We start from the raw sequence: 24,318 nt of genomic DNA on the forward strand, positions 1-24,318 counted from the left end.
CTATTGCCCAGGTTGGAGTGCGGTGGTGCAATCTTAGCTCATTGTAATCTCTGCCTCCTAGGTTCAAGCGATTCTCCCACCTCTGCCTCCTGAGTAGCTGGGACTGGGACTATAGGCAGGCGCCACCACGCCTGGCTAATTTTTGTATTTTTAGTACAGGATTTCACCATGTGTTGGCCAGGCTGTTCTTGAACTCCTGACCTCAAGTGATCTACCCACCTCGGCCTCGCAAGAGTGCTAAGATTACAGGTGTGAGCACCGCACCTGGCTTGTTTTGGAACAAAGCAAGATATAAATGAATGGGTAAATAATGTGAGATTATTAGGTACTGAAAGTATGAAAGAAAGAGAACTTATTTTTATACTTTTTCATTTTAAAATTTGTGTCCTTTTAATCTGAGAAGTGCTGAATCCTTTTTTCCAACTGTTCTAAAACTGTAGGTTCTGAGCAGCCATATTTTAGAAATAAAACTGAAAGATTTATTTCAAACCCCTTTTATTTTAAGTGAGAAAACTGAGGTTCCAGATATTCCTGTTTGTGCCCTATTAATAGTATCATTTTTTTTATATCGATACATGTAAATATGATTGCGCAGACTTAGGATTTCTCTTCTAAAATAAAGAATTTTCCTTTTTTACCCTCCCATTTTTTCTTTTTCTGTTAAGCTTTTTCTGAGGGGGAATAGGGGAATGGAGACTAGGGTTCTGATTTTTTTTTTTTTTTTGATTGATTGGAAGAAATAGCCAAGGCCTTATTTAGAAGATAGCATTTTCTTATTTGTTCTGCTAAATTTTCATGTTAATAATTTTTTATTAATAAAATCGTACTTTTACTCTGAAATTACAAAGAATTTGTATAAGCAAATGCTGTAGAAATGAGTCTTACTTTTCTTTCTTCAGCCACAAAATATGGGTCTTAAATTGTGCCTTGAAGTTAAAGGAATTAAGGCATTCTATACATGGGACTTTACCACTTAGCACGTCCTAATCTAATCCCTACAATGAAATTTGGCAATTTTTATTAATTTTCTTTTGGCTAAATGTTGTCACTGATAATGCTCTCCTCCTAAATAACTAAATGTACCAACTATTGACAACTGTAAGATCTAGCTCAAATGCTATTTCTTTTATGAAACTTTTTGTTAACCTGCATATATTGTCAGAATCTATTGTCACCTTCCTTGTACCTCGTCTCCTGTGGTATTTTGTTTATCGTAGCATGTCTTTTGTAGTTGGGGGGCAGGGACTCACTCTGTGTGTGTGTGTCTGTTTTAATCTTATATTCCTAATATTTACCACAGTGTTAGCTAGGCCAAGAAGGAACCAGTAAATGTGTATTGGAAAATAAAGGATTGGCTACCTGAATACTCAGACTTTTGTACAAGTTCTAATAATGGAGTTATTTGAAGTATATGTATATTGATTTGTGTGTGTCTGTGTATAGTGTGAGTGTAGTGGTAAAGGGAGTAAAGTATATTTGAGGTTTTTAAACATTTCATTTTATTCTACCATTTTATAGGTCAGGGCCCTAAATATGTAAAAATTTTTATCAACCTACCCCGATCTATGGATTTTGAAGAGGCAGAAAGAAGTGAACCAACTCAAGCTCTGGAACTGACAGAGGATGATATTAAAGAAGATGGCATTGTTCCACTTCGTTATGTTAAGTTTCAGAATGTTAACAGTGTAACTGTAAGTAGTATTTCATTCATATGTATTTAATAGGTTTGTGAGTAACAATACTATTTTCAGTATCCGAGGTGAGTCTAAGTGATTCTTTAAAGTGGTATTTATCCACTCAGTTTGAAATGAGTAAAATGTATAATGGGATAAATTTTCTTTTTAATTTATGTACCCTAAAGAGGAAGGACAGATTGATTTTTGAATATTTGTGGGGTTTTGTCAGTTATTTTATACGTGTATGGTAACTTTTGCTAGAAGTTTATTCTACAACTTTATACTAAAACTGAAGATATTTGTGCTTTATTCTTTATACCTGGTGTAGTAGTGATGCGTTTGTAAAATCCTATTTACTTTTCTTGAATATGGAGTTTTTAAGTGTGGTGGTCATGATCTTAGTAGAAATGACTTTTTATTTTTATTTTTTGAGATGGAGTCTCGCTGTGTTTCCCAGGCTGACTTGAACTCTTGGGCTCAAATAATCTTCCCACCTCAGCCTCCTGAGAAGCTGGGATTACAGGCATGCACCACTGCACCTGGCTTAAAAATGACTTTTTAAAAAGATACTACATTTTATAAGATGACCTAAGGTATATCTGAATTTTTTCTTCCTTTGAGGCGGGTTCTTGCTTTGTTGCCCAGGCTGGAGCACAGTGGCACGACCTTGGTTCAGTATAGCCCTGATCTACTGGGCTCAGGTGATCCTCCCTCAGCCTCCGGAGCAGTTGCAACCGCAGGCACGTGCCACCTCACCCAGCTAAATTTTATTTTTGTAGAGGTGAAGTCTCCCTGTGTGGCCCAGGCTGGTCTCAAACTCCTGGGCTCAAGCAGTCCTCCCATCTCAGCCTCCCAGAGTGCTGGGTTTATAGGCTTCAGCCACTACACCCAGCCTTTCTGAAGTTTGACTAGTGCTTGAGATGATTTTAAGTGATATATTTTAGATGTCATTATTAAAGTGCCACTCATAAGAATCAGCTACTTTTTAGCAGTTATTAATTGCTTTTAAAAAATTTAGCATTGAAACCCAGCTTACACTTCTCACCTACAGTCATTTAGAGGAATGGGTAGGATAGTTAGAAAAGAATAGCAGAATACTTAGAAAAGGAAAGTAGGACCCAGCACAGAGCCACTGAGAATGTCATGCCAAACTGGTACAATTTGTTTGTTGTGATGGAATAATTCTATTTTTGTAAATTAGAAGAATGCTAAAATATGTGTTCATTTAAGAATGTTTTTGCGAGTTTCACAGAATATACGTAGTAGTAGTATGAAGAATTATAATTGGCTGGGTGTGGTGGCTCACTCCTGTAATCCCAGCATTTTGGGAGGCCAAGATGGGCAGATTGCTTGAGCCCATGATTTTGAGACCAGCCTGGGCAACATGGTGAAACCCCATCTCTACAAAAAATACAAGAACTAGCTGGGCATGGTGGTGCGCCTGTAGTCCCAGCTACTCTGGAGGATCACTTGAGCCTGGGAGATTGAGGCTTCTGTGAGCCGCAATTGTGTCATTACACTGCAGTCTGGGTGACAAAAAAACAAAAAAAAAGAATTATAATCATGTTGAGTTTTAAGTATCAGAAATATCCTACTCAAATGAAATCAAAGAAAATGGTTATATTAAACTTAGTATACTAGTTATCAAATATTTTCTTGAAATAATATATGGCTGCCTATGAAAACAATAAAAACTGACCAATGAATGGCATCTCAGAATGAAAGAAGTATGTTGTTTAAATCATGAGAGGCAGTTTTTAACTGGGCATGGTGGTACGCTGGTACTCCCAGCTACTTGGGAGGCTGAGGCACTGGCATCACTTGCACTAAAGAGTTCAGCACCAGCCTAGGTAACATAATGAGACCTTGTCTCAAAAAAGAGATAGGTGCAATATTTTAAAGTTGACAGCACCTAGAATATTGTGATTTTAGAAATGGAGCAAATTTTTAAAATCCAATGTATGACAAAGGATCAATGAGTAAAGCTTTTAGTTTTTAACATGCTGAGGGGAGTTTTTAAATATAGAGTCAAGCTTAAAAAAAAATGAGGCACATAGTATTGTTTTAGGAGCTGATTCCCAATACTATTTTTTCTTTTAATATTCTAGGAAATAGAATGGATACAGGAATATCAGAAAAAATATAACTTTAGAGATTTTCCTCAGTGAAAAACTACGATTTTAATAAAATTTCCAATGATAGTATGTCCCATTGTAATGGTAACTCTTAATACCCTTTCAACATTCTCTGTAAAGAATTTAATTGCTGGGTATGGTGGCTCACGCCTGTAATCCCAGCACTTTGGGAGGCTGAGGCGGGCGGATTGCCTGAGCTCAGAAGTTCGAGACCACCCTGGGCAACACGGTGAAATCCTGTCTCTACTAAATTACAAAAAAAAAAAAAATTAGCCAGGCATGGTGGCGTGTGCCTGTAGTCCTACCTCCTAAGGAGGCTGAGGCAGGAGACTTGCTTGAACCTGAGAGGTAGAGGTTGCAGTGAGCTGAGATGGCACCACTGCACCCCAGCCTGGGCGACAGAGCAAGACTCCGTCTCTTAAAAAAAAAAAAAAAAATTAGCCAGGCATGGTGGTGGGCTACTCAGTAGGCTGAGGCTGGAGAATCTTTTGAACCTGGGAGGCGGAGGTTGCAGTGAGTCGAGATCATGCCACTGCACTCCAGCCTGGGTGACAGAGCGAGACTCCGTCTCAAAAAAAAAAAAAAAAAAAAAAAAATATATATATATATATATATAGAGAGAGAGAGAGAGAGAATTTAATTGTGACTCTGCCATAACTATCACACCAAATTATCATGAACTTGTATATATGGGTCTCTTGCCATGACATCTCTGGAGAAAGTGAGAATAGCAGGGCAAACAGCCCTATAATTAATAGTCTTATCCTATAGGAGTACTAGTCTTAATGTTATATAATTTAGATTAATTTTTCTTTTTTTTTTTTTTTTTTGAGCCAGAGTTTTGCTCTTGTTGCCCAGGCTGGAGTGCAGTGGCACGATCTCGGCTCACTGCAACCTCCACCTCCCAGATTCAAGTGATTCTCCTGCCCCAGTCTCCCAAGTAGCTAGGATTACAGGTGCCGGTCACCACATTAATTTTTTTGTATTTTTAGTAGAGATGGGGTTTTGCCATGGTGGCCAGGCTGGTCTTGAACTTCTGACCTTAGGTTATCTGCCCGCCTCAACCTCCCAAAGTGCTGGGATTACAGACGTGAGCCACCGCATCGAGCCTAGTTTAATTTTTACAAAGAATGGAGAATATTTGTATGGTAATTTAAGGACATTGATTAAACTTAAAGCATGTTTGTGAAGAAGGATTGTAATTATAAATGTAAACTTTTTTGGTAGATATTTGTTCAATCGAATCAAGGTGAAGAGGAAACAACAAGAATTTCATATTTTACTTTTATTGGTACTCCAGTCCAGGCAACAAATATGAATGACTTCAAACGAGTAAGTTTGCTTAAATGATACTTAGGGATAGTAAAAATATAATTTTAATGGAATAATTTCATGTATCTCAACTGTCACACTTTCTTTTAACGAAATAATTCAAAATTATATCATGTCATGAAATTTTACAAGGCTGAACTAGGATAGAAAGTTCTAACTATATTTTTAGATATCCAACAAAGTAATCTTTAATAAAAAATGATGTCTTAACTGATAACGAGTCTTTTAATGAATGACATCAACATAAGGGTAAAAATAATAGCTTGGTTATAGAAAGTGGTTAGTAATAACGGAAAAATGAAAGTAAAATCATTTGAAAGCAGTTGTGAGAATTAAATAACTTAGTTGATAGTAAGATTCTGATGATTATTTCTGACGAAATTTTAAATTACTTGAATAATTTTATTTAAAAAAAATGGACTGAGTTTTAATATACCGACATGTTAACTTTCCAAACCGTGTTTGTATGCTGAAATAGCACATTTCATCAAATAATGGTAAACAGGCAAGTTTTCTGAAGTATTTTTATATATCTTTATGTGTGTGCATATCATTTTCTTTTGAAAAGACACAATTATAAGGTTTGTAAAGAATTAATAGGGTACATGGGACCTTTGTTAATCCAGATTAATTCCTTTTGTACATTACTGGAACAACTTCTAATGGGCAACAGTTCCCTAGGGTCACTCTTAAATATAAAGCCACAGATCGTCAAAGTGCTACTGAGAACTTTATCAGTACAGAGCGTTAGTTGCTATATATTCAGTTTAAATGTGGCAGCTCAGAATACATAGGTATCCCACTGTCTCTAATGATTGCATCTGGCAGGCAGTCTAGAACTTGAGGAAGAGTTTCCTTAGGCCTGACAATTCCTAGATGAAGAGGCTCCCAACAGACCCTTGTTGTGGAATTGAAGATGGAGAACATCTTGAGCACTCTCATTGTTTTTGGTGGCATCTACAGATCTGACTTTAATTCAATTATAGAAAAATGTATTAGATTGCATAACAGAGGATGATCTTACAAAATTGTATGCTGTTTTTACCAAATTGCAAACCTGGACTGGACAATAGGTATTTTAACTGGTTGTTTTCCAATTACTATTTTCCTGTCTCATAGCGTGATTACCTTTTGGGGACCGCAGGAACAATTATGTACTTTAGAGCTGTTATGTCTAGATGTTTCACATATGTATTATGACAGGTCAGAAGAAGCAGAGATTAAGCATCTACATTTTTATGATGTGAAATATGTTTTATTGGGAAAATGTGTGAGCAACAAAGACGTCTTGGCTGCCTGCTTTGCCTTTTTGAATTAGATGCCATTGGACTTGACTTTAAGTGTGCCTTGTGTGGTTTGTTCTTAGCTTAGTTTTTTATAGGATCTATTACTATAAATCTTATTATTTTCTCATATCATTCATTAATTTGGCTCTAGTTTCCTGTTTCTCACTTCAGTTTATGCTATTTGATTTTCATTTTTTTCTGTAACCACCATTCTATCTTGTTTATCTTCTTACCAGCTAGCCATTCAGTTAAAGTTTCTCTAATTTGCATGAATAAATTATCCATTTAACTATCCACCTCCACCTCGTGTTTAACATCGCCCTCACATCCCTTCTAGCCTAGTATTTTCTCTTTTCTGACTGTCAAACTACCTTTTTGGGGGCTGTCTTTAGGATAGCAAAGGTGTTAGACCTTTTTTGTTTGAGAGTATTTGTGCTTGTTTTATAACAGCCATTTATTCATTTGATTTTTTTTAACTTTAAATTACCATATGGTAGCAGTTCTCAAGCTTTTTGATCTCAGGACCTCTTTGTATTATTAAATACTATTGAAGGCCAAAAAGAACTTTTGTTTATGTGGGCTATATTTATCTGATATTTGCCATTTAGAAGTTAAAAGTGGGAAATATAAAAAATATTTGTAAATAATGAACACATGTTAACAAATATTTTAAATTAAAAATAAGCATATTTCCTAAAAGAAAAACCAATTTGGTAAGACCACTGATTTATAATTGTATGATTTTTTTTTTTTTTTTTTTTTTTTTTTTTTGAGACAGGGTTTTGTTCTGTCACCCATGCTGCAGTGCAGAGGCACAGTTATGGCTTACTGCAGCCTCAAACTCCTGGGCTCAAGTGATCCTCCAGCCTCAGCCTCATGAGTAGCTGGGACTACAGGCATGCGCCACCACACTCGGCTAATGTTTTATTTTTGTGTGGGGACAGGGTCTTACTATGTTGCCCAGGCTTCTCTGTTTACGAGCCTTATAGCATCCTTTCCTTCTCATATCTGCTTCTGCATTCAGTCAGCTTTCCTGTCACACATCATATAGCCCCTGGAAAACTCCCCTGGATACTTGTGAAGAGAATGGGAGTCTAAAAGGCAAAAAATGATTTAGCATTATGAAAATAGCGTTGACCTCCCAGACTCCTTGAGAGGGTCTTGGAGACCACACTTTGAGAACTGCTACAAGAATAATTTGAATACCATAATCTACTCCGTTGTTGGTGTTCTGGGTTTCTTAGCCCCTTGCTTTTAATGTTTAATAAATTTTGGCTGATTAAGTGATTTTCTTATGTATATTAATTTACATTTTCTTGTAATATTTCTGAATGACATTTGTACTGTAGTCACTCTTTGTCTTTAGGGTTATTCTTTAAAAGTAAGCTAGTATTTCATTGTTTTTATATTGTACAAAGCAACAACTTCAATGTAGTTAAAAAAAGAAAAAGAGGGCTTACATGTAACTGAAATTGGCCAGCTTAGTCCCTGTACAGATAGATTTGCTTATTAAAAATTATAATTGTGTTTGGTTCTCATTGAAGGAAATAATAGATGTATGGTATGGTTTGTTTTGTCCCTATAGTACGATGGTAGTACAATAGTCCCTCCTTATCCGTCGGGGCGGGGGGATACGTTCTTAGACCCCCAGTGGATGCCTAGAACCACAGACACTAACAAACCCTATACATACTGTGTATTTTCCTATACAGATGTTTCCCAACTTATGATGGTTCAAGTTTACAATAGTGCAAAATTGATAATGCATTCAGTAGAAACCATTCTCTTAAGTGTGGGGCAGTTAAACATTTTTGACTTACGATATTTTCACCTTACAATGGGTTTACTTATTTTTATTTTTTTGAGATGGAGTTTCACTCTTGTCACCTAGGCTGTAGTGCAATGGTGCGATCTCAGCTCACTGCAACCTCCGCCTCCCAGGTTCAAGTGATTCTCCTGCCTCAGCCTCCCGAATAGCTAGGATTACAGGTGCCTGCCACCATACCCGGCTAATTTTTGTATTTTTAGTAGAGATGGGGTTTCACCATGTTGGCCAGGCTGGTCTCCAACTCCTGACCTCACTGCCTGCCTTGGTCTCCCAAAGTACTGGGATTAGAGGCATGAGCCACCACGCCTGGTCTTTACAATGGGTTTAATCGGGATATATTACCCCATCGGAAGTCGAGGAGCATCTGTATATATATACATACCACTGATAATGTTTAATGTATAAATTAGGCACAGTGAGAGATTAACAAAGCCAGAGCATGGTGGCTCACGCCTATAATCCCATCACTTTGGGAGGCCAAGGCAAGAAGATCTCTTAAGCCCAGGAGTTCAGAACCAGCTGGCAAACATAGTAAGACTCCATCTCTATTTAAAAAAAAAAAACAAAAAACAAAATTACCCATGCAAGGCGGTGGGTGCACCTGTAGTCCCAGCTACTTGGGAGGCTGAGGTGGGAAGATCACTTGAGCCCAGGAGTTCAAGACCAGCCTGATAAACATAGTAAGACTCCATCTCTATAAGAATACACACACACACACCCACACACACACACACAAAATTACCCAGGCAAGGTGGTGGGCACACTTGTAGTTCCAGCTACCTGGGAAGCTGAGGTGGGAAGATCACTTGAACCCTGGAGTTCAAGGCTGCAGCAAGCTAGGATCACGCCACTACACTCCAGCCTGGGTGACAGAGCAAGACCCCATATCAAAAAGAAAGAAAGAAAAAAAAAGATTAACAACAACTAATAATAAAATAGAGCAATTACAACAATATACTGTGGTTAAAAGTTAACAAGGATATGGTCTCTCCCACGCTTGCTCTTTCTCTCACTGTCTCAAAATATCTTATTGTACTGCACTATAGGCAGTTCAAACTGCAGAAAGTGAAAGCACAGATAAGGAGGGACTACTCTTCAATCATGATCTCTGTCTACAGCAAGTTTATATTCTTGTAGATAATGGACAAACATAGGGAAAGTTAATCAAAATTAATCAAAGATTAGTTCAAGGGTCTCTTTGTCCACAGAGTATTCTCAGACATTACCAGCTAGGTGACTTTTCCTTTTCCCCCAACGACTGGGAAAGTCTGAGAATACTTTGTGAAGAAAGAGGGCCTTGAACTAAGTTTTGAGAGTAGAATTTGGACAGTTCAACAGGCAGCTATGGGCACTCTTGATAGAATGGAAAAGTAGGGACTTGGACATGAACTTAGGAAGGTGGAGGATTCATTGAAGGACAAGTCATATTACTCGTTTGGTCAGTCTGAATTAGTATATACGTAGTAATTAGAATTGAAAATTTTTTATTATTTTTGGTGTGTTGCCCAGGCTGGAGTACAGTGGTGCGATCTCGGCTCACTGCAAGCTCTGCCTCCCGGGTTCACAACATTCTCCTGCCTCAGCCTCTGTAGCAGCTGGGACTACAGGTGCCTGCCACTACGCCTGGCTAATTTTTTTGTATATTTAGTAGAGACGGGGTTTCACCATGTTAACCAGGATGGTCTCGATCTCCTGACCTCATGATCCACCCGCCTGGGCCTCCCAAAGTGCTGGGATTACAGGCGTGAGCCACCGCGCCCAGCCTAGAATTGAAAATTTCGAAGTAGATTTGGCATATATTTTATAGGCACAGGGAGGAAAATTTTGATGACCTCTGTGTAGCGAAGGGCGCTATATAAAATGGCTTAATGAATGATAAAGTAGATCAAGTGTTCAGCATTTTCAGTTTATATTTTTATCTTGTGTGAGCTGTTTCTGGATAATTTCAGTTTTCAGTATGTCACTGACTTCTTATGTCACTAAGATATCTGACAGAAGCTAAGGTAATGCTGTTGAATCTCCAATGTGGATAGAAATCTTAGACAACCTTTCATGCTATTACAACTTTTAAGGTTAGACTTTTAAGGTTTGACAGACTAGAATACCCCTTCCACTTGTCTGTTTTTGGCTCTTATAGGCATCATGCACAGATTGTAATCTATACTTTGGCTGTTTGTTGTTGTCAATGGATTTTTTGTGTTGCAGCATGAAAAGCTTGCCATTGCCATCTTAATTGGAAGTAGATATTTTTGCTAAAATATGCTCTTTATATGGATTGCTTTATTTTAATACAGAATTTTTAATTACAATTTTATAAAAATATAAAAATGAGAAAATTATAGGGGCTTCTGCTTCTTAGGAAATGAGGTGCATGTGAAAAGATTTTTATCAGTATAATAAAAATAGACTTCTAAACTGGCCATTCACCGTATCAGCTATCTTTGTAACATTTCTGTCTGTTTATTTTTCAGCTTTTTTAATCCAACTCAAATGAACTAAAAACAGAAGATATTTTAAAATGAAGTAATATAAAGATTGACCTTGTCTCACTCTACTCCCCTCCTTGCTTCTCTGCTCATCTAGCACCTGTCTGCTCTCACCCTTCCCATGTTCTCGCCATTGTTGGTGCAAGATTTCTACAGCTTCTATCATCTGGATCAGCCTTGTTATCTAGGTTTCCTCAACCATCTCTTTCTTCAGATCTCATCCTACTTGTGTTTCTTAATTGGCCTTTTATTTTGTTTTGGCTTTTGTTTTGGGCTTGCAACTAGGTGCTTTAATTTTTTACCATACCGTGTTGCTCACTGGTCTGTTTATTTTTTTTACTTTCCACTGTTTCATATTTAATTTTGTGCTACATTTTGAGACGTAACATCACAATAAACTTAAATTGTTATAAAATGTTTTAGATTTAACTAGTTGTTGAATAGTTTTAATCCATTCTAAACTTTAAATTTTATTTCCTAGGAACTATAGAATTCTTTTGGAAATTAAATATAGCAGTTGCATCAAGTTCTTTTATATTTGTGCTAGTTTAATATATTGATTACATTTCAGTTGAGGGGTGTTGGTTTTCTTTTCCGCATTGGAATGTTAGCCCCAAAGTCCTTTTGATGATTGATTGGGGTATGTCCTCTGCTTTTGCCCAAGTGAGCTCAAAACCAGTTGAAGGACTTATGGACTGAATATTAGGTTGGGTTAACATATTAATAGAGAAGATCAATGGACTCTTTACTGAATAAATATTTTTACACCTAATTTTTGTGTACCTAAATTTTGGTTTGTCTGAGGTGTAGTATAAAGACTTAAGAATGAATAAAAGAGCTTTACATTTGGGATGACAATCCATGTTGGAATGTTGAATTTCTTCTTTTTTACAGAAAATACACATTGGCAAGTTGAGAGTTATCAACCTGTGAAACAGTATTGTGTCTTCCGTATCACATCTGCTGGAAGTTTAATTTTTAATATTTGTTTTTGTTTTCTTTTGCTTAATCTAATATCTTTGTGTTTTGTGTTTCCCAAGTAATACAATGATCAATAATGCTCTCAGTGTTTATCAGCACAAAATTTACTTATGATAGAGATAATGCCACTTCCCCTTCTAGTGGCTCTTAAAACCTGAATTTCTTACTCTTATCCACATTCTTTTGTATGAAACTGCCTTTTTATCATCTTGCTAGCTTGTGAGCTTTCTAACATGGTGTCTTTGGACCAAAGGGGAGTTCTTTTAAGGTACTAGAAGTGAGTTTTCTTAGGGTGGGAAAAACATTTCTAGGATTGTGTGATTGGGATTTCAGTGGAAAGCTTTCAGGCTTCTCATGAATGATGTTGACCCAGCTATGTTATATTTTAGACCAGACATGTACTGATCACCTTTATGAGTTTTGCTGGTATAGATACTGCCATTTAGAATAGAATCAATTTAAAATATGAAAATTAAATTTATAAATGTACACAGAAATCTTTCTACACAAACATACATTCAGTATTTTGCAAATAGGTTTCTTTTGAGCCATTTTTGCTGTAAGAATACATTATCTAATGATAAACTGTAAGTTTTAGGTACATTTCTCAATTAGAACATAGTTTTCAAACTCTCCTGCAGAGAATTTGTTTTGTAGATTTGTTGGTAGAGAACAAATTTTTATTCTTCACATTTTTATGCTGCCACATATATAGCAACCAGAATGTTTTTTATAATCCTCCAGTAGAGGATTTTTCTAATCATTGACAGAAACAAGGTTTATTCATTTCATTTTTAATAGTACTCTTACAGTAACCAGTTCTTTTTTTCTTAAACCAGAAAAAATTAGTCACTTTTAATCTGTTTTCATTGCATGTCAGTGTATTGAGGGGGAAAGTCTGGAAATTTGCTATATTGAGCATGAAGACATGAGTTTAGCATACCCTTCTAATTCCAGATTCTTTTGTGATCAACATTTGATTTCTAACTATCTAAAAATAGTATGTCAAATATGTTTTACTCATATAGCATCATTTTTTAAATTAACTTCTCTAAACTTTCAACCTTGTTTTTAAAAATTGCTATATATTTCTTTTAAAAAACAAAAAACTGTGTGAAACCAAAAATAGCCTGCATGTGTCTTATTTTTAATTCCTTGTGGCTGAGATTGGAGGGGAGGTCACAGTTTGCTTCAACAGTGAAAATACATTGCATGCCAGAAAAGATCCAAGGTTAAAAATTAATACCTAGGTTTTAAACTGATTACTATATTAGTTTTTTTAATAACTCATTTTTAAAATCAATAGGATGTACATATAAACTTATTTTTGTTTTTCCAGGTAGTTGGCAAAAAAGGAGAAAGCCACTAAGGTACAAAAGACCCTGGACAACCATATTGCAATCAGATCTACAGCTCCTGGATAATTGCTTGATTCTCGCCAGAGACTGTCAATGTTTCATTCATTGCCATTACCAATAAATCATTGCTTTTGTTCAGATGGTATCACTAGTGTTTCCATTGTAATCTTGACACATGCAATTGTAAATAAAAGTCACTACTTTTGCCAAGCTTAATTTTTGTCATTCTAAGTCAGTATTTTCTCTTTCCATGTATTTGAAAACTGGTCAACTTCTGATTTTAGAAGAGACTTAAGTGTCTGGTAGTATATTGATTGAAAGCCAGTTTCTTTAGAAAAGGAGAAACTGTTTTAGGGAATTAAGAAGTACATGTGTACACATTCATAGCAAGTTATTTTGGTAAGTGAACCTGGAACAGCTAACCATGTTAAATCATTACTAACTTGCATTTTTATTAAAGGACATTTGGATATCTGAGCTATAGAAGTTACTCAAATTATAAATTAGAAGAAATAAACAGGTTTAATGAGATTTAGCTACTCTTACCTAAAACTTAGCTAATAGGTCCACAAATTCTTTCTTGGTATATACCAAGATTTTAATCTCTTCTGGTAAACTTTAAAATTTGAGTCAGCCCTTTTTTTTTTTTTTTTTTTTTTTTAACTGATAGAAGAATGTGGAAATCAGACAGTTGGGGAAAAAATACAGCACAGTGAATTCAGAAAACAGGAATTGGCCAGGTGTGGTTGCTAATGCCTGTAATCCCAGTACTTTGGGAGACTGAGGTGGGTGAATCACCTGAGGTCAGGAGTTTGAGTCCAGCCTGGCCAACATGGTGAAACCTTGTCTCTACTAAAAATACAAAAATTAGCCAGTCTGGTGGCGGGTGCCTGTAATCCCAGCTACTTGGGAGGCTGAGACAGGAGAATCGGCTGAACCTGGGAGGCAGAGGTTGCAGTGAGCTGAGATTGTGCCATTGCGCCCCAGCCTGAGTGACAAGAGCCAAACTCCGTCTCCAAAAGAAAAGGAATTATTACCCTTAATCAAATATTTATTATCTGAACTACCAAAACGTGCAGTGTAAATATACAGAGAACATGATTTAAGGTTGAAAATGAGGTGCCCAAATAGAAATGTTTAAAAGGTCTTTCACAAAAGGCTGGTAAAATACCTATTCATTACCTTTTTTATCTTAAAATTGTAATCTAAAAAGTATCGGTAGATTTAATTTTAAAATTTCTGAGTATTTTAAAAACTTTTTAAAGAGTACATAAGACTGTAAAATTGTGATTCATTTAAATATTTGAGGGCATTCTTATCTAGGAATATGTTAGAGATACCATTTGCCTTTGTGAGAGCAGTGTGTTTATACTTGTTTATGAAAAAATTCTACAGAAGTTTTAGTGTTGAAAGAGTCCCTTTCTGAAACCCAAGTGTCATTAGTTTAGTTCATTTGTATATGGGCACGTTAACTGGTCTGTGATGATCTTAACACTCCTTAAATAGACCATCTCAGATTAATCACATCTGAAATTAAGGATAAGATTAATACGCAGGGTTTTGGTTTACAGTTTTGTACACTTAACCTTTTTGAGTAATTGTTAAAGTGCCTCATCCTAAGTATTGCTGACCTTTTCCTATTTATACCTGATAGTTTGAAAACCCAGTGAAAGAAATTTCATATTTGTAAAGGTTTGGGCATCAGATTTATATTGTTTATGTGACTCTTCTATAACAATTGGTTGCAGTATGCAAGCATTACATAATTCAAAGTGTAAATAGTGAAAAATGAATGTTTATAGGTAACTATAATATGTTTCACTTAATGGGAAATGTTACTATTACAAATAAATATGCATAATTGGCATTTAAAATATCAAGCTGAAATGCTGTTTTCTCCTAAAACAGTATATATATATATACACACACACGTATGTATATATATATAACATTTATATAACTGAATTTTCCAGATGAATAAGAGCATTTGAAAAAATGTAATTATTTTAACTGAAGTCATTTATTAGTGCGTCTAGAAAACTGGTATTCGGTTTCTTGTTCATTTTGTCAGACATAGCAAAAAAGAATCTCATCATTTGTGTATTTTGTTACATTGACATCAGGTGCTTTTGACGAGAAACAGCAGTGAAATACCGTGTTCATAATAGAAACGAAAGTCAAGTATTGCAGTAGGAAGTCTTCGTCAGCTTAATGCTGAAGCCAAGAGTAGCACAAGGTACCACATTCTTGTGCCCATGGCAGGCTTTTATAATCCTTCTGAGTTCTCTTTGACATCAAGCCCCACATTGTTCCCGAGTCTCAATATACTGTTGGAGGCAGCCACTTAACAATTAGAGTTGAAACCTGCCCCACATTGTTCCCCAGTCTCAATATTCTGTTGGAGGCAGCCACTTAACAACTAGAGTTGAAACCTGTCTGCCATCCTTTGTCTCAATGTTTGAGGATGTATGCAGTGTTTTTGGCAGCGATTATAGGAATGCGGTTGTATATTTGGCCTCAGCAGTTTATTTATGGCTGCAATTAATATCCCTGATCATGGGCTTTTAAACCTAAAATAGTTCAGATCCTCCCTTGTTCCTGTTAATGTCTAAAAGCCTTGATTCTGTAGTACAAATAAAGTGTTGGAGTTGAATAAATTAGTTACACCCTTTGTAAGCTTTAAAAACATGAAATTTAAGGCTTACTCATGTTGCCTGTATTGATATTCATGTAGTTCAATTTAGTAGGTTAATTTTTGTGTTAGGCATATCTCTTCTGGAATTGATAATTTGTAATCTTAGACGATTTTTTTAAAGATAAGTAACTTTAAGAAATCCAGCCGGGAACAGTGGCTCATGCCTGTAATCCCAGCATTTTGGGAGGCCAAGGCAGGTGGATCACTTGAGGTCAGGAGTTTGAGACCAGCCTGGCCAACATGGAGAAGCACTGTCTATTAAAAATGCAAAAAATTAGCCAGGCATGGTGGCAGGTGCCACACCCAGCTACTTGGGAGGCTGAGGCAGGAGAATTGCTTGAACCCGGGAGGCAGAGGTTGCAGTGAGCCAAGATCGCGCCACTGCACACTAGCCTGGGCGACAGAGATGAGACTCTGTCTCAAAAGAAAAAAAAAAATCCATTCACAGAACTGCTAAAGAAAAATTAGAGGAATATTTTGCTCATTTAGCTTTAAAACTCATTATTAGAGGTGTGTATTTTACAGTTTTCTAAATATAGATTATGCTTTATAACACACATAAAGCAAGTATATATAACATGCATATAGTAAATAAATTTTAAAATATTGACTTCCCAGTTAAGCCTATACTTCTTAAGGAAGACTACTGATGTCATTTTAAGCATGTTTCAAAATTCGTTTTATTTTTAGATCAATAAGGTTTTTTTTTTTTTTACATGCTCAGCACTATAGGAATAAGAGGACAGTGATTTGTAGGCTAATAAGATCGCTTTTAAACTTTGTGGTCCATGTAAAATTAGTTGGAGAATGTGTAATTAGATAACTATAAGATAAAGAGATAACCTTTAGAATTTGAATGCACTGAAATTGTACACAGCTTGGAATAATATTAAAATCTTAAGGATATGCAATGTTAAAACTGCTAGAGTGTTTTTCCTTTGTGCTTGCTATGCTGCTCTGTGGGAAGGAGAATTTTATTTTGGAATTATTTCTAAGTTGGACAGACCAGAATTAATTGTGAAAACATGATCTGTGGGTTTATAATTGGACACACATTTGGAGATACTGGCTCATCATACTACCTAGGAGCAAAATCTCTGAAGTTTGAATCTCCTCCACTTGTTAGCTGTGTCATCTTGAGCAAGTAACATCATTCAGAGCTCAAATTTCTTCTTGTGTAAAAATAGGAACATCTATCTCTTAGACTTGTTCTGAAGATGCACCTTACTTTGTATCTGGAACAAGGATAAGCATCTTCTGTATCCCGCTCTCATCTGTCACTGCTTTTTAGGCCATCATTACTTGCTTGGCATACTGCAGTGCCTCCTAATTGTCTCTTTGCTTCTGCTCTGGCCTCTCTCATGTATCCTCCACATGGCCGCTGGTTATCTTTTCTTTATGGGGTCTTTGTAATGTAATCTCTCCTTCTCTAGCCTCCCCATGCCCTTCATTTCTCTAGTGTGCTGCGCTGTATTACCAGGTGCCAGAACGTACCCTAATACCGTATGCCTTCCTCTGACCTAACTTTTCCATCTGACAAATTCCTACTTATCTACAAGGCTCAGTCCAAGCAAAACTGATACCGGGAATAATCATAACAATTGTGCACGCCTCCTCAGCTGCCATGGCACCTTGCCATTATTTCATCTGGATACGTATCAAGCTACTTGTAATTATTCGTAGTCCTATTTGGACTACTAGATTGTGAGCTGTAATACAAGGATTTTGTCTCTAGTATTAAGCCAGTTTATTTGGTTTCTATCATTAAATACAATGTTGAACAAATTCTCAGGGTAATTTATCTCAGGGTAAATTCTCTTTGGTAATTTATCTTTTTAAAGTTTATTCCTAGTTTATTCTTTTGATACTATTGTGAATTGTTTGCTTAATTTCATTTTCGGATTGTTCATTGTGTGTAGAAATTTTTTTTTTTTTGTATATAGAACCTTTATCCTGAAACCTTGTTGGACTCATATTAGTGCAACTAATTCCTTTAGGAATTTCTACATACAATATTTTGTCTTCTGTGAATAGTTTTACTCCTTCTCTTCTGATCTGGATGCTTATTTATTTTTCTTGACTTATTAACCTGACAAGAACCTCCAATACAATGTTGACTATAAGCAGTGACAGCAGACATCATTTTCCTTATCCTGATCTTAGCAGGAAGTACCCAGTCTCTTACCATAAAGTGTGATACTAGCTGTGGGCTTTTGGTAAATGCCTTTATCAAGTTAAGAACATTCTATTCCTCGTTTGTTGAGTTTTATCATGAAAGGGGTTTGGATTTCTAGTGTGTGTGCATGTGTGTGTGTGTGCGTGCACACACACACACGCTTAAATAACTTTGCTTAATGACTTTGGATTAATATTGTACTAAGGTAATCAATAGTTATGTTTTATCTAAATATACCTGATCGTGCCACTGCACTCTAGCCTGGGCAACACAGTGAGACCCTGTCTCCAAAACTGAAATAAAATAGTAAAATAAATCTGAGATATTGTTCTGGGTGAGAACTGCTATACATAACAAATGGCTTGTAAATCTTCTAAAGAAGCTTATCTCATTCCATAAAATAAGTTACCAGCTTTATGATAAAGTTATATGTACATAAAACAGCTAATTCCTGAAATGGCATACATTTGTTACAGAGAATCGTAGTAACAATTGCTTAGAGCACTCTGAAAAGTAAGTACATTGGACCAAAATGAGGAAGCAATGAAGCAATTATATAAAATGCGGGTTAATATTTTTACTTTACGAAATTTTTTTTCTGTTTTTTTTTTTTTTTTTTTTTTTTTTTTTTAAGACGGAGTCCCGCTTTGTAACCCAGGCTGGAATGCAATGGCATGATCTTGGCTCACTGCAACCTGCACCTCCCGGGTTTAAGCGATTCTCCTGCCTCAGCCTCCTGACTAGCTGGGATTAAAGGCACCCACCACCGTGCCCGGCTAATTTTTGTATTTTTAGTAGAGATGGGGTTTCGCCATGTTGGCCAGGCTGGTTTTGAATTCCTGACCTCAAGTAATCAGCCCACCTTGGCTTACCAAAGTGCTGGAATTACAGGTATGAGCCAATGCACCATGACGGAAATTTTTTAAAGGTAAAAATTGAAGCCCAAATGTAAACACACAATGAACAATCTGAAAATGAAATTAAGCAAACAATTCACGATAGTATCAAAAGAATAAACTAGGAATAAACTTAAAAGACGTGTAAATACTCTGAAAATCACAAAACATTGTTGAAAGAAATTAAGATATAAATAAATGAAAACATCCTGTGGTCACGAATCAGAAAACTTTATTAACATGGCAATCCTCCCCAAACTGATCTACAGATTCAATGCAATCTCTGTCGGAATCCCAGCAGACTTCTATATAGAAATTGACAAACTGAATCTAATATAGAATTTCAAAGAATCCAGAATATCCAGAACAATCCTGAAAAAGAAGTACAAAGGAGGACTCACACTTCCTAATTTTAAAACTTTTTACAAACTAATAGCAATCAAGACAGTGTCATACTGGAACTATTGAACTCTTGTAAGAAAACATAGAGGCAAATCTTCATGACCTTGGATTTGGCAAAGGATTCTTATATATGACCAAAAGTATGAACAAAGAAAGAAAAAGTAGTAAATCGAAGTTTCATAAAAATTGAAACCTTTTGTGCTTTAAAGGACACCATCGAGAAAGTGAAAAGACAACCTACAGAATGGAAGAAAATATTTGGACATCATATCTCTGACAAAGGACTGGTATTTTGACTTTATAAAGAACTCTTAAAACTCAATAATAAGAACAACCCCCAAATTTTTTTTTTTTTTTTTTTTTTGAGATGAAGCCTTGCTCTTGTTGCGCAGGCTGAAGTACAATGGCGTGGTCTCGGCTCACTGCAAACTCTACCTTCTGGGTTCAAGCGATTCTCCTGCCTCAGCCTCCCAAATAGCTGGGATTCCAGGCACCCGCCACCACACCTAGCTACATTTTTTATTTTTGGTAGAGATGGGGTTTTAGTAGAGATGGAGTTTCACCATGTTGGCCAGGCTGGCCTTGAACTGACCTCAGGCAATCCATCTGCCCCGGCCTCCCAAAGTGCTGGGATTACAGGCATGAGCCACCATGCCCGGCCAAGAACAACCCAATTTTAAAAACAGGCAATATGAATTGAAAAGATTCTAGACAACCTTAGTCATCAGAAAAAATGCAATTCAAAACCACAGTGAGATACCACTTCATATTCACAGGGTAGCTAGAATCAAAAATTCATACAACAGCAAATGTTGGGGAGGATGTGGAGCAGTCTCAACCCTCCTACACTACTGGTGGGGATGTAAAATGGTTCAGCTCCTTTGGAAAACAGTTTGACAATTCCTTATAGGATGAAACATAGATTTACCATATGACCTAATCATTCCATTTCTAGTTATATGCCTAAGAGGGAAAAATAATGTCCACACAAATGCTTGTACCTGAATGTTTATAGCAGCATTATTCATAATAGCCCCAAAGTGGAAACAACCCAAATGTTCATCAATGGACAAATGAATAAACAAAACATGATGTATCCATCCATGTTGGCCAGGCTGGTCTCGATCTCCTGACCTCAGATGATCCGCCCGCCTCGGCCTTCCAAAGTGCTGGGATTACAGGCGTGAGCCACCGCGCCCGGCTCTGGATTTCTTTTAAATGTTGTAGAAATGTTTTAAAATTTATTGTGATTGTTGTGCATATCTGAATATACCAAAATCATTGAATTCTACACTTTAAATGGAGGAACTGTAAGGTATGTGAATTTTATCTCAATAAGGCTATCAAAAGGTAAATAAAAATAAAAACAATGCAAATATACATGATTAGCATAATAGTAAATTAGGGAGAGAAAGATTTCATCTGAGTGTGATCCTCAGTTTAGAGATTGATATACTTTGGATTTGTGTCCCCACCCAAATCTCATGTCAAATTGGAGGAGGGGCCTGGTGGGAGCTGATTGGATCATGAGGGCAGACCTCCCCTTTGCTGTCTTGTGATAGAGTTCTCATGAGATCTGCTTTTTTTTTTTTTTAAGTGTGTAGCACTTCCCCCTTTGCCCACTCTCTCTTCCCTGCTGCCACATGAAGACATACTTGCTTCCCCTTCACCCTTCTGCCATGATTGTAAGTTTCCTGAGGCCTCCCCAGCCATGACTTCTGTGGAACTGTGAGTCAATTAAACCTCTTTTCTTTATAAATTACCCAGTCTCAGTTAGTTCTTTATAGCAGTGTGAGAATGGACTAATACAGGGGTCTTCATATTTGCAATGTTCTCTGAACTAAAAAAAAAAACTATACAAGTTCACTTCTACTTTCAATTTATACTTTTACATACTTCAGAGTTTTTTTTTAATCATAAGGCAAATGTAAGAAATGTTTAAAGTATAATCTTTATGCAATGAAACTTACATGAATGAATGACAAACTACTTGCAATTTACTTTTGTGATGACACATACAAACACACACACCTCACATGGATAAAAGGCATCATCTATAAACCAAAATCTGAAATTCTGCCATGTTTAATTTGCCCTCCTATTTTATGACTCTTTGATTTTTCATGAAAAATTTTAATTCAATGAAAATCTTTAAATGTTTTATAAATTCTGTAAAGAATAATTTAGCTAAAGAAAGGGGTTTAGGGCCTTTTCTGCCTTTTGGTTTTTTTTTTCTCTCTATCCTTTCAAGGACTACTAGTTACTAGCTTATCAGTGAACATCGCAGTACTTTGCTGTTTATATTTTGGCTCAGAATCTCTGAAGCCATTTAAAGTTGTTATCTATTTTAAGATGAAACTTCTCTCCCTTTTAAAAAACATTTTAAAGTTGATATGCGTCTTTCAATTTTTTGTCATCACAGTTTAATTGATTGTTCTTCCAAATAGACTTCTTGCAGTCTATAGAATCTCAGAATCAATGAAATACAGGAGATTCCTTGCCCCTTTTGCTTTTAAAGGGCTTTAAAGAAGAGAAAGGGATATTAGAAAAAAAAGAGATTAGTTTGAACCCAGGGAAATTTGTGATTCAGTTGTACTTTTATAAGTGTTCATATACATAGAACATTTTCAGAGCTCAATATTTATAATTCTTGAACTAAACTTTTACATGCCAAATGAATATTTTAATCTTCCACTTGGAGAATACATTTACAGGTAGGAAGTTATTTCAATACTTAGTTTTCCAAAAACTTTAGCTTATTTAATGTAGTCACCATTCTCCTGATAGGCTGGTCTTACCTATAAAATAATAAAGATTAGCTCATGCCTTCTGGAGAATAAAGATCTCAGTCCTTAAAGTGGGCTATCAACCAGTAAATGTGTAAGGAATGATGTAGTTAGAAAATCATTCATGGATGCTAAACCTAGTGAATGAAAGTTTGAGGAAAAACATTATATTTACACATCTCAAAATACACCTCCCCAAATAACTTAATTTCATGCGAAATATAGGCAGACTCCACCTTAACCAAGTAAAAGTAAGTCTTCTTTAATCTCCCTGATTGGTCTAACTGCTTAATTGATTTTCATTCATCATTGGAAATCACCTACTAACTCTACTTCAATAACTTTTGGTTATTCAAAAGCCAAAAACAATACCTCAAGATTCCTACACCTTAAAATTAGAAACATTATTTTCTTTGGAGTTAAAAAGTAAAGAAAAGCAACAAAAACTGGGGAGTGGGAGTGGAATTTATATGCAATTATTACTACTTATTCCTTACCACAATTAGGAAAAGCACATGGCTTTGACAGATGTAGCACCAATGGCTTAAAATACTATATTTCTCATGCCGGATGTGAGAAAGATTGCTGATTCTCCTAAGAATGAGAGGCTTATATCCACATAATTAAATTTCAGAGTTGAAGTAGTTGAAACTCCTGCTGCCCTTTTTTAGGATTTTTGGGCACCAAATTGTACCAAAAAACATAAACAAACCAAAAACAAAAACCCCAAAAAAACAAAAAAACTATTTCAAGACAAGGAACTTCAATAATCAGAATTTGTTAAATAAGACTTTGCTCAAAGGAAGAAAGGTAGGCAAAAAGAGTTTGAGAACCTGATCTGCAGACTTATGATTTAATACAGTTTTTTATATGGCATTTTTTAAGATAACTACAAGACTACATTACAAATAATGTTTTTTAAAATTACAAATCATAACATGGGCATGTTACAAATCAACATCTAAGTTCCTTTCTTCAACATAGATCTGAATTTGTTTTCAATCTAATGTCATAAAGAAAATTTCTGTCAGGAGCTTTATCACAACAGATTCTAAATTTCTATATAACTTGAAGTGATTGAATACTTTATAAAGTTTTTTTCATTAGATAATGCTTTAGATAAAGGCTTTATCTATGGCCTTTGGTCTTTGGTCAATGTTAAAAACTAGCACTGAATCTAGACAGTCAGTCACACACATACACACATATACCCCTAACAAAAAAGGTAACAGTAATTATAGTTTTTATATTATGTAGATATATGTGGTGTTGATAATTTTCTCCCTGCATGAAATTGCCTCCTCAATGGACTTCCGATCTTATGATCTTCCTTAGACTGGTATGGCAGTCTAATTTTCTTTGCTGTCCCCTGGCTGCCTGAAACTGTGGCTACCCCTTCAAAATGTAGTTGTGAATTAGCCGGGCATGGTGGCGTGTATCTGTAATCCCAGCTACTCGGGAGGCTGAGGCACGAGAATCGCTTGAAACTGGGAGGCGGAGAGGTTGCAGTGAGTTGAGATAGTGCCACTGCACTCCAGCCTGGGCAATAGAGTGAGACTCTGTTTTTTTAAAAAAAAAAAAAAAAAAAAAAGTAGTTGTGTGTAAACTTCTTGAAGCTGAATCTTTCTTTAATTTTTCATATACTTTCCCTGAATACTGAAATGATAGAATTAAAACCGACATTTGAGATGAACTAGAATTCTCACTCTGCACACTGAACTATATCCTCAGATACCTTCTAGTTTCCAAGTGTACCTCAATTAGTGTTGTTTAACCAGGGAAAGCAGTAGGAATATTGTTTCCATGCCAGTGTAATACCTTATAAACTTTTAGCTTCAATTCATGCTGTTGGCCCTATGATTTTTAAAAAATGTTCACTCTTCTATGATATTAGCTCTCAGCTTCGGATTATCTGCCTATAAATATCCTTTCACATTTAAAAATATCAAAGCAAGGAAATATTGTTGATCCATCATAATGTGCCTGTAACTTAAAAAGGCATTTTTTTTAAGTTTTCAAAAAAAATTGGGTACTTACATATTTTAACCTGACACTGATTCTGGAGAATTACCCACAGTTTGGGGTTTTCTGATATTTCCTCATGATAAGATCCGGGTTATACATGTTTTCAGAAATACTACCAAAGTGATGTTGTGCCTTTCTCTGTACATCTTTTCAGAACGCACATGGTGTCTGTTTCAATATTGGTGATGTTAGATTTGATGACTTGGTAAAAGTGGAGTCTGCCAATTTTCCCTTTGTAATTAATAAGTACTTTGGG

The 24,318-nt window shown here is 35.9% G+C and overlaps 1 protein-coding gene across 1 annotated transcript in view; it reads left to right on the top strand.

The window, feature by feature from the left end:
• The window catches only part of TXNL1 (thioredoxin like 1), a 35,891-nt gene extending 22,593 nt beyond the window's left edge, over positions 1–13,298 (top strand). Inside the window, exons 6-8 of the mRNA XM_055298179.2 lie at positions 1,519–1,691; positions 5,039–5,143; positions 13,064–13,298. Coding sequence (XP_055154154.1) covers positions 1,519–1,691; positions 5,039–5,143; positions 13,064–13,093 — 308 coding nt within the window. The 3' untranslated portion in view covers positions 13,094–13,298. The remainder of the gene's footprint in view (positions 1–1,518; positions 1,692–5,038; positions 5,144–13,063) is intronic.
• The last annotated feature ends 11,020 nt before the right edge of the window (positions 13,299–24,318 follow it).

This window comes from Symphalangus syndactylus, chromosome 1 (genome assembly GCF_028878055.3).
Source record: "Symphalangus syndactylus isolate Jambi chromosome 1, NHGRI_mSymSyn1-v2.1_pri, whole genome shotgun sequence".
NCBI classification, from domain to species: Eukaryota; Metazoa; Chordata; class Mammalia; order Primates; family Hylobatidae; genus Symphalangus; species Symphalangus syndactylus.